General features: G+C 46.8%; 1 protein-coding gene across 1 annotated transcript in view; it reads right to left on the bottom strand.

The window, feature by feature from the left end:
- LOC140393168 (cubilin-like) overlaps positions 1-15,136 on the bottom strand; it is a 367,012-nt gene that overhangs the window by 191,673 nt on the left and 160,203 nt on the right. Inside the window, exon 17 of the mRNA XM_072479292.1 lies at positions 1,347-1,494. Within this exon, the coding sequence (XP_072335393.1) occupies positions 1,347-1,494 (148 nt within the window). The remainder of the gene's footprint in view (positions 1-1,346; positions 1,495-15,136) is intronic.

Genomic DNA, 15,136 nt, shown 5'->3' with positions numbered 1-15,136 from the left:
ATAGCACAATTGCTTCACAGCTCCAGGGTCCCAGGTTCAATTCCGGCTTGGGTCACTGTCTGTGCGGAGTCTGCACATCCTCCCCGTGTGTGCGTGGGTTTCCTCCGGGTGCTCCGGTTTCCTCCCACAGTCCAAAGTTGTGCAGGTTAGGTGGATTGGCAATGATAAATTGCCCTTAGTGTCCAAAATTGCCCTTAGTGTTGGGTGGGGTTATTGGGTTATGGGGCTAGAGTGGAGGTGTTGACCTTGGGTAGGGTGCTCTTTCCAAGAGCCGGTGCAGACTCGATGGGCCGAATGGCCTCCTTCTGCACTGTAAATTCTATGACAAATAGTTAATTGCTTATCTTGATTGTATTTTATTTCTTTTACTGGTTGAGTATTAATTACAAGGCGCTCACAGAATATTATTTAGATTACTCATTAAGTTAGTTAATCTTTCAAAGAAGACTATTGGTTATTTCATCAACTCGGCTGGTTCAAAGAGTAATATATATATTAGTAATATAACACCATGATCTGCTAGACAGCCTCTCACATTTTATGATCTGTAAATGTGAAGTTGTCCAAAACTTTGCTGCCGTATCCTTAATCACGCCAAATCCTGTTCACCTTTTAATCGTGATGCTCACTGACCAACATTGTCTCCTGGTTAAGCAATACCTCCACATAACAGCACATTTTTGAGTAGTAGCTACTAGTGGGACAGGACAGGAAGGATATTTTATTGTGTTAAAGCCCCTTAATAAATATAAATTGCTGCTATGTCCAAATGCACTTTGAATCACTAACTTATTTCTCCAAACATATGGTAGCAGCTCACTATGGTACATGGTAGAGGCCTCAGGCCAAGGATGCACAATCGTATGAAAGGGGGTTCTCAGTATTCGTTGCCTACAGGGAGCCTGGATTTATTGGGAAGAGAAAAAAAGTTTTCCAGGATTTGACTGTTGACAGCTGCTAGGAAAGTGAACACACATGTGCATGAAGCTTTTGTTGTTGTTGAAGGCAAGTTGATCTTTGAAGAAGTGAAAGCACTTCTAGTTGATGAAGATGATTGATCTTGGTGGCCACATGGGTGTAATCAATGATACCTTGCACTAAAGGGAGTTCAGCTATTGTGACAAAATCCTCTGCCCGATGTGCCCAGGAGGTACCATCTGTGTGGAATTAAATGTACTGTCCAGCTTTCGCAATAAGGGTATGTGTGAGACATCATCAAGGTTCACAGCAGATTCTTGGAAGGCACAAGAGGCTGAAAACATCAATAAACCTATTGGCCATGGTTATTAGCCAATAGATACCTCTGACATTATTTAGTTACACTGAGTAGAAACACTGTTACTCACTGAATATCAATGAACATTAACTGTATTCTTTCATCACTGTCCACAAATATATACCAAGTACATTTTGCATTATTTGGATAGTTCCGTGGATAATTGGGGCTGGTAAATGATCCACTATCATCGTCAAGTGTCCCTCCACAATGTGTATCTAGTAACAACAATGAAATGAGAAAATGAGAAACATAAAATATGCCGTATTTTTGTCCTCCAATATATCTGTCTTTACTCTCCTTGAGGATTTACCCACTTAGCTCTGATATAATTTGAGGAGTCACTTACTTCAGCAAAGGTGATTTTCTGCATTAAGTGCCAAATCTGAACAGCACAACCTAATGCTCACCCATTGTCCATGACTGATTTCAGTTTCAGTTTTCAAATCCATTTTCAAAATTCCATTTGTAACATTTACTATATCACCAGTATGTGGACTAGGGACATTTATATAACTTTAATAAATAACAAATAGCATTGTTTAATTATGTTTAAACTCTATTCTGAAACATTCTTTGTGTCGAGCAGTTGAATAATGCTCAGCATCTCGGCTCACATGCAAAGAAAGGCCTCTTGGTTAAAACAAAGGCTTGCACCCGTGTTGTGTATAATACAACAACCCATTGAAAATGACGAGTTTCAGGAAAGGAACCTAAAAGGAGAAAGTTATGAAGTGAAGATTATGGAAAACCAGGTCATTTCAGACAATTAAGTAAAATAGTGTTCGATACTGTTTCATTAAGATTATTTAGAGCTCATCATACATAAATAATTGGGCGAAATTCTCCGGAAACAGCGCGATGTCCGCCGACTGGCGCCCAAAACGGCGCAAATCAGACGGGCATCGCGCCGTCCTTTGGGGGCCGAGCCCCAACATTGAGGGGCTAGGCTGGCGCCGGAGGAATTTCCGCCCCGCCAGCTGGCAGAAAAGGCCTTTGGTGCCCCGCCAGCTGGCGCGGAAATGACATCTCGGGGCGGCGCATGTGCGGGAGCGTCAGCGGCCGCTGACAGCATTCCCGCGCATGCGCAGTGGAGGGAGTCTCTTCCGCCTCTTCCATGGTGGCGACCACGGATCGGTGGGCCCCGATCGTGGGCCAGGCCACCGTGGGGGCACCCTCTGGGGCCAGATCACCCCGCGCCCCCCCCAGGACCCCGGAGCCCGCCCGCGCCGCCTTGTCCCGCCGGTAAGGTAGGTGATTTAATTTACGCCGGCGGGACAGGCATTTTGGCGGCGGGACTTCGGCCCATCCGGGCCGGAGAATCAAGCGGGGGGGCCCGCCAACCGGCATGGCGCGATTCCCGCCCCCACCGAATCTCCTGTGCCGGAGACTTCGGCAACCAGCGGGGGCGGGATTCACGCCAGCCCCCGGCGATTCTCCGACCCGGCGGGGGGTCAGAGAATTTCGCCCCAGAATCTCTATAACTTTCTTTGTATAATGTGAGCTGGTGCTGAAAAAATTAAACATGTCTTCAAAACTTCAAATACAGCACCTGTTGTTCAAGACCAAATAATGATAATGTTTTGGAAAGTGAAAGGATAAATTTATATGACTAACATGTTTCATCTGGAGCCATTTTGTATCATCGCTTCTTCCAAGGTTTTGATCACTTTAAAGGCAGACAATAGAATTCCTGAGAAGAATTTTTTCCTAATTTCCTCAACTTGCGGCAGGAGTGTTGACCTGTTCATACAACCTGGATTAATCAACCAAGGCTGTCGAAAACCTATTTTTATTGACAAACTATAATTTCGAGAATGTACCTCAATCAATACAGTTCACATGATAGACTCAATCCTGCAGGAAAATTGGGCTCTGATTGGTGGAGTCCTCTTAGAGCAGGAAAACACTGTCCCAGACGTTGGGCACTGAGGCAACAGTGAGGTCGCGACCTTACATCAGGGTGCGAGCCTGCGATACCTTCAGCGAGGCCAACTGCCGTCAAGGGGAGCAGCAGGGTGATTATGAACCACCAGTCCAAGGCTGAGGAGGTGAGGAGGGCAACCAACTAAAAAAAGAATAGAGGCCAGGCCAGGCCAGCACAGGTCAGAGAAAGCCGACAGCCGCCAAGCAGCCAGCCTGATGCACAAGCGGTTGTCACTTCAGCCCGGCCACCCGAGCGAGATATGAGCAGTTGAGAGGTGTGAGGGCCAGGCAGGCGTGGTTAACAGGGGGCAGTGGGGCAACTCAACCACAGTTGAAAGGCTGGGCAACTGGACTAGCGAGGATGGGAGCAGAGGCCAGGTTGACAGCAGCAGCAACTAGGCAGCCAGTGAGCCACCACAGGCACACCTGCGAGCTTAGGTCAACGAGAGGAGCAGCTGCAGGGGTGACTCGATCCCCCTAGGCCAGGCTGAGGAGGGCAAAGAAGCCAGCTCTTTCTGAAAATTCATATTCGGTGAAGTCAAGACAGGTCAGTCAATGTGAACATAAGAACATAAGAACGAGAAGCAGGAGTAGGCCATCTGGCCCCTCGAGCCTGCTCCACCATTCAATGAGATCATGGCTGATCTTTTGTGGACTCAGCTCCACTTTCCGGCCCGAACACCATAACCCTTAATCCCTTTATTCTTCAAAATACTATCTATCTTTATCTTAAAAACATTTAATGAAGGAGCCTCAACTGCTTCACTGGGCAAGGAATTCCATAGATTCACAACCCTTTGGGTGAAGAAGTTCCTCCTAAACTCAGTCTTAAATCTACTTCCCCTTATTTTGAGGCTATGCCCCCTAGTTCTGCTTTCACCCGCCTGTGGAAACAACCTGCCCGCATCTATCCTATCTATTCCTTTCAATATTTTATATGTTTCTATAAGATCCCCCCTCATCCTTCTAAATTCCAACGAGTACAGTCCCAGTCTACTCAACCTCTCCTCGTAATCCAACCCCTTCAGCTCTGGGATTAACAAAGAACAAAGAACAAAGAAATGTACAGCACAGGAACAGGCCCTTCGGCCCTCCAAGCCCGTGCCGACCATGCTGCCCGACTAAACTACAATCTTCTACACTTCCTGGGTCCGTATCCCTCTATTCCCATCCTATTCATGTATTTGTCAAGATGCCCCTTAAATGTCACTATCGTCCCTGCTTCCACCACCTCCTCCGGTAGCGAGTTCCAGGCACCCACTACCCTCTGCGTAAAAAACTTGCCTCGTACATCTACTCTAAACCTTGCCCCTCTCACCTTAAACCTATGCCCCCTAGTAATTGACCCCTCTACCCTGGGGAAAAGCCTCTGACTATCCACTCTGTCTATGCCCCTCATAATTTTGTAGACCTCTATCAGGTCTCCCCTCAACGTCCTTCGTTCCAGTGAAAACAAACCGAGTTTATTCAACCGCTCCTCATAGCTAATGCCCTCCATACCAGGCAACATTCTGTTAAATCTCTTCTGCACCCTCTCTAAAGCCTCCACATCCTTCTGGTAGTGTGGCGACCAGAATTGAACACTATACTCCAAGTGTGGCCTAACTAAGGTTCTATACAGCTGCAACATGACTTGCCAATTCTTATACTCAATGCCCCGGCCAAAGAAGGCAAGCATGCCGTATGCCTTCTTGACTACCTTCTCCACCTGTGTTGCCCCTTTCAATGACCTGTGGACCTGTACTCCTAGATCTCTTTGACTTTCAATACTCTTGAGGGTTCTACCATTCACTGTATATTCCCTACCTGCATTAGACCTTCCAAAATGCATTACCTCACATTTGTCCGGATTAAACTCCATCTGCCATCTCTCCGCCCAAGCCTCCAAACAATCTAAATCCTGCTGTATCCTCTGACAGTCCTCATCGCTATCCGCAATTCCACCAACCTTTGTGTCGTCTGCAAACTTACTAACAGACCAGTTACATTTTCCTCCAAATCATTTATAAATACTACAAAGAGCAAAGGTCCCAGTACTGATCCCTGTGGAACATCACTGGTCACAGCCTTCCAATTAGAAAAGCATCCTTCCATTGCTACTCTCTGCCTTCTATGACCTAGTCAGTTCTGTATCCAACTTGCCAGCTCACCCCTGATCCCGTGTGACTTCACCTTTTGTACTAGTCTACCATGAGGGACCTTGTCAAAGGCCTTACTGAAGTCCATATAGACAACATCCACTGCCCTACCTGCATCAATCATCTTAGTGACCTCCTCGAAAAACTCTATCAAGTTAGTGGGACATGACCTCCCCTTCACAAAACCATGCTGCTAATACGTCCATTTGCTTCCAAATGGGAGTAGATCCTGTCTCGAAGAATTCTCTCCAGTAATTTCCCGACCACTGAAGTAAGGCTCACCGGCCTGTAGTTCCCTGGATTATCCTTGCTACCCTTCTTAAACAGAGGAACAACATTGGCTATTCTCCAGTCCTCCGGGACATCCCCTGAAGACAGTGAGGATCCAAAGATTTCTGTCAAGGCCTCAGTGAACCTAGTGAATCTCCTCTGCACACCCTCCAGTGCCAGTACGTCTTTTCTCAAGTAAGGAGACCAAAGCTGAACACAATACTCCAGGTGTGGCCTCACTAACACCTTATACAATTGCAGCAGAACCTCCCTAGTCTTAAACTCCATCCCTCTAGCAATGAAGGACAAAATTCCATTTGCCTTCTTAATCACCTGTTGCACCTGAAAACCAACGTTTTGCGACTCATGCACTAGCACACCTAGGTCTCTCTGCACAGCAGCATGTTTTAATATTTTATCATTTAAATAATAATCCCTTTTGCTGTTATTCCTACCAAAATGGATAACCTCACATTTGTCAACATTGTATTCCATCTGCCAGACCCTAGCCCATTCACTTAGCCTATCCAAATCCCTCTGAGGACTTCCAGTATCCTCTGCACTTTTTGCTTTACCACTTATCTTAGTGTCGTCTGCAAACTTGGACACATTGCCCTTGGTCCCCAACTCCAAATCATCTATGTAAATTGTGAACAGTTGTGGGCCCAACACTGATCCCTGAGGGACACCACTAGCTACTGATTGCCAACCAGAGAAACACCCATTAATCCCCACTCTTTGCTTTCTATTAATTAACCAGTCCTCTATCCATGCTACTACTTTCCCTTTAATGCCATGCATCTTTATCTTATGCAACAACCTTTTGTGTGGCACCTTGTCAAAGGCTTTCTGGAAATCCAGATATACCACATCCATTGGCTCCCCGTTATCTACCGCACTGTTAATGTCCTCAAAAAATTCCACTAAATTAGTTAGACACGACCTGCCCCTTATGAACCCATGCTGCGTCTGTCCAATGGGACAATTTCCACCCAGATGCCTCGCTATTTCTTCCTTGATGATAGATTCCAGCATCTGCCCTACTACCGAAGTTAAGCTCACTGGCCTATAATTACCCGCTTTCTGCCTACCTCCTTTTTTAAACAGTGGTGTCACGTTTGCTAATTTCCAATCCGCCGGGACCACCCCAGAGTCTAGTGAATTTTGGTAAATTATCACTAGTGCATTTTCAATTTCCCTAGCCATCTCTTTTAGCACTCTGGGATGCATTCCATCAGGTCCAGGAGACTTGTCTACCTTTAGCCCCATTCGCTTGCCCATCACTACCTCCTTGGTGATAACAATCCTCTCAAGGTCCTCACCTGTCATAGCCTCATTTCCATCACTCACTGGCATGTTATTTGTGTCTTCCACTGTGAAGACCGACCCAAAAAACCTGTTCAGTTCCTCAGCCATTTCCTCATCTCCCATTATTAAATCTCCCTTCTCATCCTCTAAAGGACACACTGAAGACACACTATGAGTCTGGCAGTCAAACATGCAGGCAGTTGAAAGCAAGGCAAGGGTCGAAGCTAGGCAAAAAGACAGTTTGGCACTTTATTTTCAAAGGTTTCAAGTATTGAGCAGTGCCAAAACTCCACATCCACCCTCAACAACAACGTCCACTAAAGGTTTTGGTGACTTGTCTGATGACTGCGACCTGCTGATTTCTGGAGACACCACAAGCTGAAAAGCTTGAACAAGAAGTGGACTCTGAAATGGGAATGAAACTACAAGATGCTGCTCAAGCTCATTCTTGTGCAGCTGATGTGAGGAACGAAACCTACCCTGAAGACATTTCAATATGGCCAAAATCTATTCCACTGGGTATGATTGGATACTTTGTAATAAATAGACCAGAGAACATAGGAAATATAGAAAGCTCTGTGTATCGATTTGCAAAGACTTGTACATTTAGCACAGGGCTAAATCACTGGCTTTGAAAGCAGACCAAGGCAGGCCAGCAGCACGGTTCAATTCCGGTAACAGCCTCCCCGAACAGGCGCCGGAATGTGGCGACTAGGAGCTTTTCACAGTAACTTCATTTGAAGCCTACTTGTGACAATAAGCGATTTTCATTTTCATTTTTCAAGATGGTTTTCAGGCAATCATTCAAAATATGGAAAGCATTCGGAAAATATTTTTAACAATGCCTGTCACAAATTATTCCATTGAACATTTGTAGCTGCATTGAAAAGTGTGAAAAATAAGCTGCAAAATACGATGAATCAGGAACATCTGACATCTTTGTCATGATATCCATATTAACATATCATGGTGCAATCACACACACACACTGATGGACAGGTAAACGGACCAATCAACACACACACAACATCACAGCCAATCACCAGTGAGAGCACACGCACTATAAAACAGGGAACACCACAGTTCCCGCTCATTCTACCAGGAGATAGCTCAAAGCACAGAGCTCACAGCGTGCCACTCAGACATACATCTCTAAGATAGTGCTAGGGCTGGGTCCATAGATTAACTGAAGTACGAACTACAGCCAGAAGTTAACAGTTGTTATTGTACAGAATAATAAAACAGAGTTGTACCATCTACAACCGTGTTGGTTCGTTTGTGTATCAGAACACCACACAACATGATACCAGGCCTGGAAACCCGCCAGCGACTGTGAGACCTACCTGCACCTCTTCAGAGATCCGCCATCCTGCGCCATGAACACCATCAGCCCGCCGCAGCTGCTCCAAATCGCTGGAAATCTCGGTGTCAACTGGAAGCTGTTTAAACAGCGCTTCCAGCTCTTCTTAGAAGCCACAGACAGGGAGAATGCATTGGACACCAGGAAAATCGCCCTCCTCCTCTCCACGGCAGGGCAACACACCATCCACATCTACAACTCCCTGGCATTTGCGGAAGGCGAGGACAAGACGAAGTACAAGACGGTCCTTCTTAAATCTGAGCAACACTTCAGCGTCGAAGTAAATGAGAGCTTCGAAAGGTACCTCTTCCAGCAGCGCCTGCAGGGTAAGGATGAGCCTTTTCAATCTTTTTTGACACACCTCCATATCCTCGCGCAGTCCTGCGGCTATGAGGCCACCTCCGATTCCATGATTCGGGATCAGATAGGTTTTGGGGTCACCTCGGACACACCTCCTCAAAATAAAACGCCTCACCCTGGCCTCCACCATTGAAACCTGCGTCCTCCACGAAAACGCGACCTGCCGCTACTCCCAATGCCAGGCGGCCGAATCGGCACGGCAGGGGTCCTATGAGGCCGAGCAGGTCCAGTCGATCACGTTCCTCCCGGCCCGCGGCCTGGTCGAGGGCGGCCATTTTGCGCGCTTTCCGAGGCCTCCCGCGCTTGTACGCGCCAAAAAAGGGGACATCGACGCAGAGGGACATGATATGCAGGTGCGCGCTACGCAGGACCGCGCATGCGCAGTGGCGCAACAAACGCCATGACGTCACAACGTGCAGCAACTGTGGATCCGCACACTTAAAGCGGCAATGTCCAGCCAAAACTCGACAATGCCTCCGCTGTGGCAAGATCGGCCACTACGCTGCCTGCTGTCGAGCAGCTCAACCGGCCAATGCTCCGCAATTCCGCCAGCCTCGCAGGGACGTGCGGGCCATTCAGCCTCCATACACCGAATCATACCCTGACGACGTACAGACCAATGATAATGACGACCGGGAACCCTTCCGCGTTGCGGTAATAGACAGAAATCGGATGTCCCCAAGTAGGACCCACCAGCTGATGTCAGTGCACAGCATTAATCCGGGCGATGAATGGTGTGCCACCCTAATGGTCAACCCGAATTCGTCGCCCACCTACTAGACTGGACTTATGAGCCTGTTTGCACATTGGACCCACTGAATTGTTGTGCAACAATGTTAACGTGTTTCTTTTTTTGTCGTTCCAAGAGTTCTCTTTCGATATTTGATGATTCCACTTGTTTTGTTTGTGGTACAACCTCGTTGCTCTGTTGCACCTGACACCTTCCTATGTATATAATTTAGCCTCATGAACATGTTGTAAATATTGCACACACATACTCAGCCGCACTCAGTACACACCAATATTTATTACCATGTAGGCACATATCCTTGTGAAAAGGGGGGATGTCATGATATCCATATTAACATATCATGGTGCAATCACACACACACACTGATGGACAGGTAGACGGACCAATCAACACACACACAACATCACAGCCAATCACCAGTGAGAGCACACGCACTATAAAACACAGTTCCTGCTCATTCTACCAGGAGATAGCTCAGAGCACAGAGCTCACAGCGTGCCACTCAGACATACACCATGTGCTGAGTGCCTCTCTAAGATAGTGCTAGGGCTGGGTCCATAGGTTAACTGGTGAAGTACGAACCACAGCCAGAAGTTAACAGTTGTTATTGTACAGAATAATAAAACAGAGTTGTACCATCTACAACTGTGTTGGTTCGTTTGTGTATCGGAACACCCAACACGACAATCTTCAGTAATATTGACAACTGAAAATGCATATTGACAAGATTTTACCTATGATGATGTTGTGAAGAAAAAGTGCAGAAGAAAAGCCATCTACATTGCCATGGATTGCAAACAACTGATGAAGCAAGAAAGTCTAAAAAAAATCTGTCCCTCTACCACACTCTCCAGTCTAAATTTTGTTCTTCAAAAGAGACCTTATGCTGGTCTGATGAATGGCGAGTAACCGTCATCCCCCATTGCTGTTTACTGGCCTTCAGGAAGTCTCTTCTGAACAAAGAATAGAATCCTGCGAGACAGTTGCCAGCAAAGCCACTGATTGGACTGGACACTCCACTTCATTGGAGTATTTGCTCCCACACTGGAATTTGGAATCAGAATCTCCATCCATCAAAGAAGGGGTAATAGCAGCAAAAACCACGGTTGCAGCTGCAATGTAGCAGCTGAGGGTGGAGAGGGGGGTTCTCTCCAATCTCTTTAAACACTGGACTTGTGATAATGTCATAAATATCCTCATTACATCCTCATTGGAGCCACTGCTTTGGTAAATTTGCTAAATTCCAGTTTCTCGTTCACTTACTATGACACCTTTACCTGAAAGATTATAGCAATCAAGAAATAGTATAAAAACTGGGATTTTGTTCCCAATAAAATATGAAGTAGAAGAGTGTCTGGAGAAAGTCTTTCAGATTACAAAGCTTTGATAGGTGAAGCATAAAATGTTTTCACTTGTGGAGGAATCCAAAACTTGGAACTATAAATATAATACAGTGTCTTATAAATGCAACAGGGAATTAAGGTAAGACATCTTTACCCAGAGAATAATTAAACTGTGGAACTTCCTATCACATGAGGTAGTTAAGGTGGATAACATTGATGTATTTAAGGAATGGGAGGTGGCTCATGTGGAGCATAAACACTGACAAAGACCAGTTGGGATGTTTGGCCTTTTTCCGTGTTGTCTGTTCTACCTCTTTGTCCATAATATAAAAGTTCCATAGAAGAGTGGATTGTGTCAGAGGGGCTGGCACAGATCTAATTTTTTTTCCACAGAAAAAACTGGGAACTACGTGTAAAGTCTCAGGCAAGTGACCACTCGGTAGCGATGTCAGTAGAAAGTTTGGTTTCATTCAGGTTATTGTACACTCCTCCTACTCCCCGAAGGGTCTCCCGCACCCGGCCCATACCTGAATCCATATAGCACAATGTGGTGGACCCTGGCCAGCAGTGAGTTCATTTGTATCCAAGCCTTTACTTGGACTGCCGTTACCGGTAATGAGTCCATAAAAGTGCAAGGTTGTGACTACCTGGTCTGATGCCATTTGACGGCAGTGGGAGGTAGCTGAGAGCATTTACTGGGCAACCTTCGTCCCTGCGTGATGTTCCAGAATATAGTCGTATGCCACCAGAAGGAAAGCCCAACGCTGAATTCGGGCGGACGGCACTGGGGGAATTGCCTTGCCCTCTTTGAATAGCCCCAAAAGCGGTTTATGGTCGATGCATGATTATAGAAATATTGATGGAATAACGCCAATGCCAACCCTTCCTTTTGTATTTGCTCTCCCGCTGCTAAAGTGCGTGAAGTGAATCAATGGGCCACTCAGTACCATCGCCCGTCCTGTGTGCCAAGACGGCCCCGATTCCACAGGGCGAGGCATCACATGTGACCAACAAGGCTTTGCTAAGTCAAAGCGAGTCAGCAAGTGGGGAAGACGACAGTCGGCCCTTTATTTTGTCAAACACCCTCTGCTGCGGTCGGTCCTAAATCCACCGCTGGCCCTTCTTTAACAACAGGCACAGCGGGGCCAAAACCGTTGCCAAGTTCATGATGAACTACCCGTAATAGTTTTTTTAACATAAATTTAGAGTACTCAATTAATTTTTCCAATTAAGGGGCAATTTAGCGTGGTCAATCCTCCTACTCTGCACATCTTTGGATCGTGGGGGTGAAACCCATGCAAACACGGGGAAAATGTGCTAACTCCGCACAGACAGTGACCCAGAGCCGGGATCGAATCTTGGACCTCGGCGCCGTGAGGCTGCAATGCTAAACACTACGCCACCGTGCACTCAAGTTTTCCTTAATAGTTGACCAGGACCTGAAACAAACAGAGCTCTGTGGGATCCTTTTGGTACTGGTGTCTGCCGGATGGCCTGAACATTATCATCTCCTGGATGTAGACCGTGCTTGTGAACTTTGTCGCCCAAATAGACGGCTTCTGTTGCATGGAACATGCACTTTTCATGCCACAGATGAACCCCGGCTGTCTCAAACCTATGCAGCGCGTCTTCCAGGTTCTTCAGATGCTCCTGGTCGGAGGAATTGGTTAACTGCACATCATCCAGGTAAACTGCCACCTTTCGCAATCCTCGGAGGATATTTTCCATCACCCTCTGGAATATGGCTCATGCCGATGACACCCCAAAGAGCAGCCTACTTGGTGATGGTGGGTCCAAAACCAACTTGTGATAGACATAGCTCTTGTTGAGCTTGGTAAAAGTCTTTAATCTTCAGCAGCAAGCAACGATTCAGACGGAATGCTTGGTTGATTGTCATTTTTCAATCCCCGCAAAGGCAGACGGACACGGCAGGCTTCATAACCAGCACGGCCCAATCTGCAAATTGCACCAGGTGGACGATCCCCAGTTTCTCCAAGCAGTCCAGTTCATCATCGACAAAGCGTAAGGAACGGGTCGGGTCCGGAAATGATGTGGTTGGGCCTCGGGGTCCACCGATATCCTGGCGGAGGCCCCCCCGGATGGTACCGAGGCCTTCCTGGAATATCCCTGAGAAACATGCCAACACCGCATCTGGTCCATTGGGGTATGTTCGGCATACTTGCTGTCAGTCCAAATAGACGTGTTTTAGACAGTCTTGCCCCTGCAAATTTGGGCCGGAACCTTTCACCACCACTAGTGGTAGGTGCACCAACTGAAACCCATATTCCACGGAAACTTCCAAGGTGGCCGGGACCTCCAATGGCTTACCAGTATACGTCGCCAGCCGGATGTCTGTATGTTTCAACACTATCCTGTCGTATGTGCGGCGGCTGAACACAGAGACCATGGCTGGGATCCGAACCCGCGCTGGGTCGGAGAATCGATGGTGACGTGGGAAATTCCCACCACGCCACTCTGATGCCGGGATGCGATTCTCCGGCGACCAGAAAATCGGCGTCAATCGTGCCCGTGCGGTCGGCGCGGTGCCGGTCGGGGGCCGCTGAAAGAGGTTCAGGGCAGCAATCCCTCGGAGTTCATTGACACAGCGTTCTGCATCCTCCAGGGACAACAATATTTTGGTTGCTTTTTTCAGGTCCAGATCAGTTTCACTCAATAAATGTTCTTGGGTCTCCTCGTCTTTGACTCCGCAAACTAACCGGTCATGGAGCTCCTCTGATAACGCCGGCCCAAACTCACAGAACTCGGCGGGTTTGTGCAACCGGCCCAGGAATTCCATTATAGGTTTTGATCTGGCGTTGAGATGCTGGATGAAAATGAAAATGGCGAATGACTAATGGCAGTTTCGGGTCGAAATAATGGCCGACTAATGTAACGAGCTCCGCGAACTGGCAGTTGTCGGGTGAGTCGGGAAAAGTGAAAATTTTGATAATGCTCCAAGTCTCCGCACCACAAACTGCAAGGAGGGTCACCATCTGTTTGTTGTCCCTGATTATGTTGTTCACATGGAAAAAATAGTTAATTCGTTCTATATACTGGGTCCAATCTTCAGTCTAGGCATCAAATGCCTTAAGCTTACCGATTAGGGCACACCTGCCGCTTGAATTGAGGTCACCTGAGGCCAAATTGAGGAGGGCCCAGTCCGGAAAAAAATGGCGCCACCTGCATTTCCACTTGACCTTTGTCGCCAGTGTAAGTCTCAGGCAAGCGTCCATTCAATAGCGATGTCTGCAGAAAGTTCTATTTCATTCACATTGCTATACATTCCTCCTACTCTCCAAAGGGTCTCTTGCACTGAGCCCACACCTGGGCTGGGATATTTATATCCCAGCAGTCCTAGGAAAAGGGGGGTTAGCCCTGCCCCCTTACCTGGGTAGATCGGATTCAGGTGAGGCCACAGGAACTCTGATGTTGCAGATCCCTGGGCTTCCTGTAGGGCTATAAAACTGTAGCCTGTCAGCTTAATGTCAGTGATGGGAAACATGGGACCTACACTGAAAGAATGGACAGAAGAACATCTGGAGAATTAAACTATAATTGCAAATAGTCATCACAGATGCTGAATCACTGAGTCTTGCTTAATAATACTGGGTCGAATGAGAATTGGTTAAATTACAGAAGACTTAAGGAGGAATAAAAGGGTCATTCTCAGGTTGGCAGGCCATTGCTGCTGGATAACCGCAAGGATCAGTGCTGGGAATCACAGCTTGGCACAATCTAAATAAATCACTTGGGTATGGAGACCAAATGTAATACTTTCAAATGCTCTAAAACTAGTTGGAAATGAAAGTTGTGAGAAGGATGCAAGGAGGCTTCATGGGGATTTGGACAGGCTGAGTGATTGGGCATGAACACAGCAGATAGAAAAAAAGTAGAAAGACAAAATATTTCTTAAATGGTGGAAAGTTGGGAAGTGTTGATGTCCAAAGGGACCTGGCTGTCCTTGTGCACGAGTCACTAAAAGCTAGCACGCAGGAGCAGCAAGCAATTTGGAAGGCACATTGTCTGTTGTCTCTCATTGTTAGGACATTTGAGTACAGAAGTAAAGATATCTTTCTGCAATTGTGTAGAACTGATGGTGAGACTCCACCTGGAATATTGTATCCAATTTTGGTCTCCTTATCTATGGAAGGATACACTTGCCACAGAGGGAGTGCAATGGAGGTTTGTCACACTGATTCCTGGGATGGTGTGATTGTCTTAGGGAGAGATATTGAGGGATTTTGCCCTGTATTCTCGAGAGTTCCGATGAATGAGAGTGACCTCACTGAAACTTACAAAATTCTTACAGGATTGACAGGAGAGATGTGGCTGGCTGATGAGTCTAGAACCAGGAACACAGTCTCACAATAAGAGCAGGCTCATATATGGGATTTCTTCGTTTAT

This window comes from Scyliorhinus torazame, chromosome 16 (assembly GCF_047496885.1).
Source record: "Scyliorhinus torazame isolate Kashiwa2021f chromosome 16, sScyTor2.1, whole genome shotgun sequence".
Lineage (NCBI taxonomy): Eukaryota > Metazoa > Chordata > Chondrichthyes > Carcharhiniformes > Scyliorhinidae > Scyliorhinus > Scyliorhinus torazame.
This window is presented reverse-complemented; position numbering and strand designations above follow the sequence as displayed.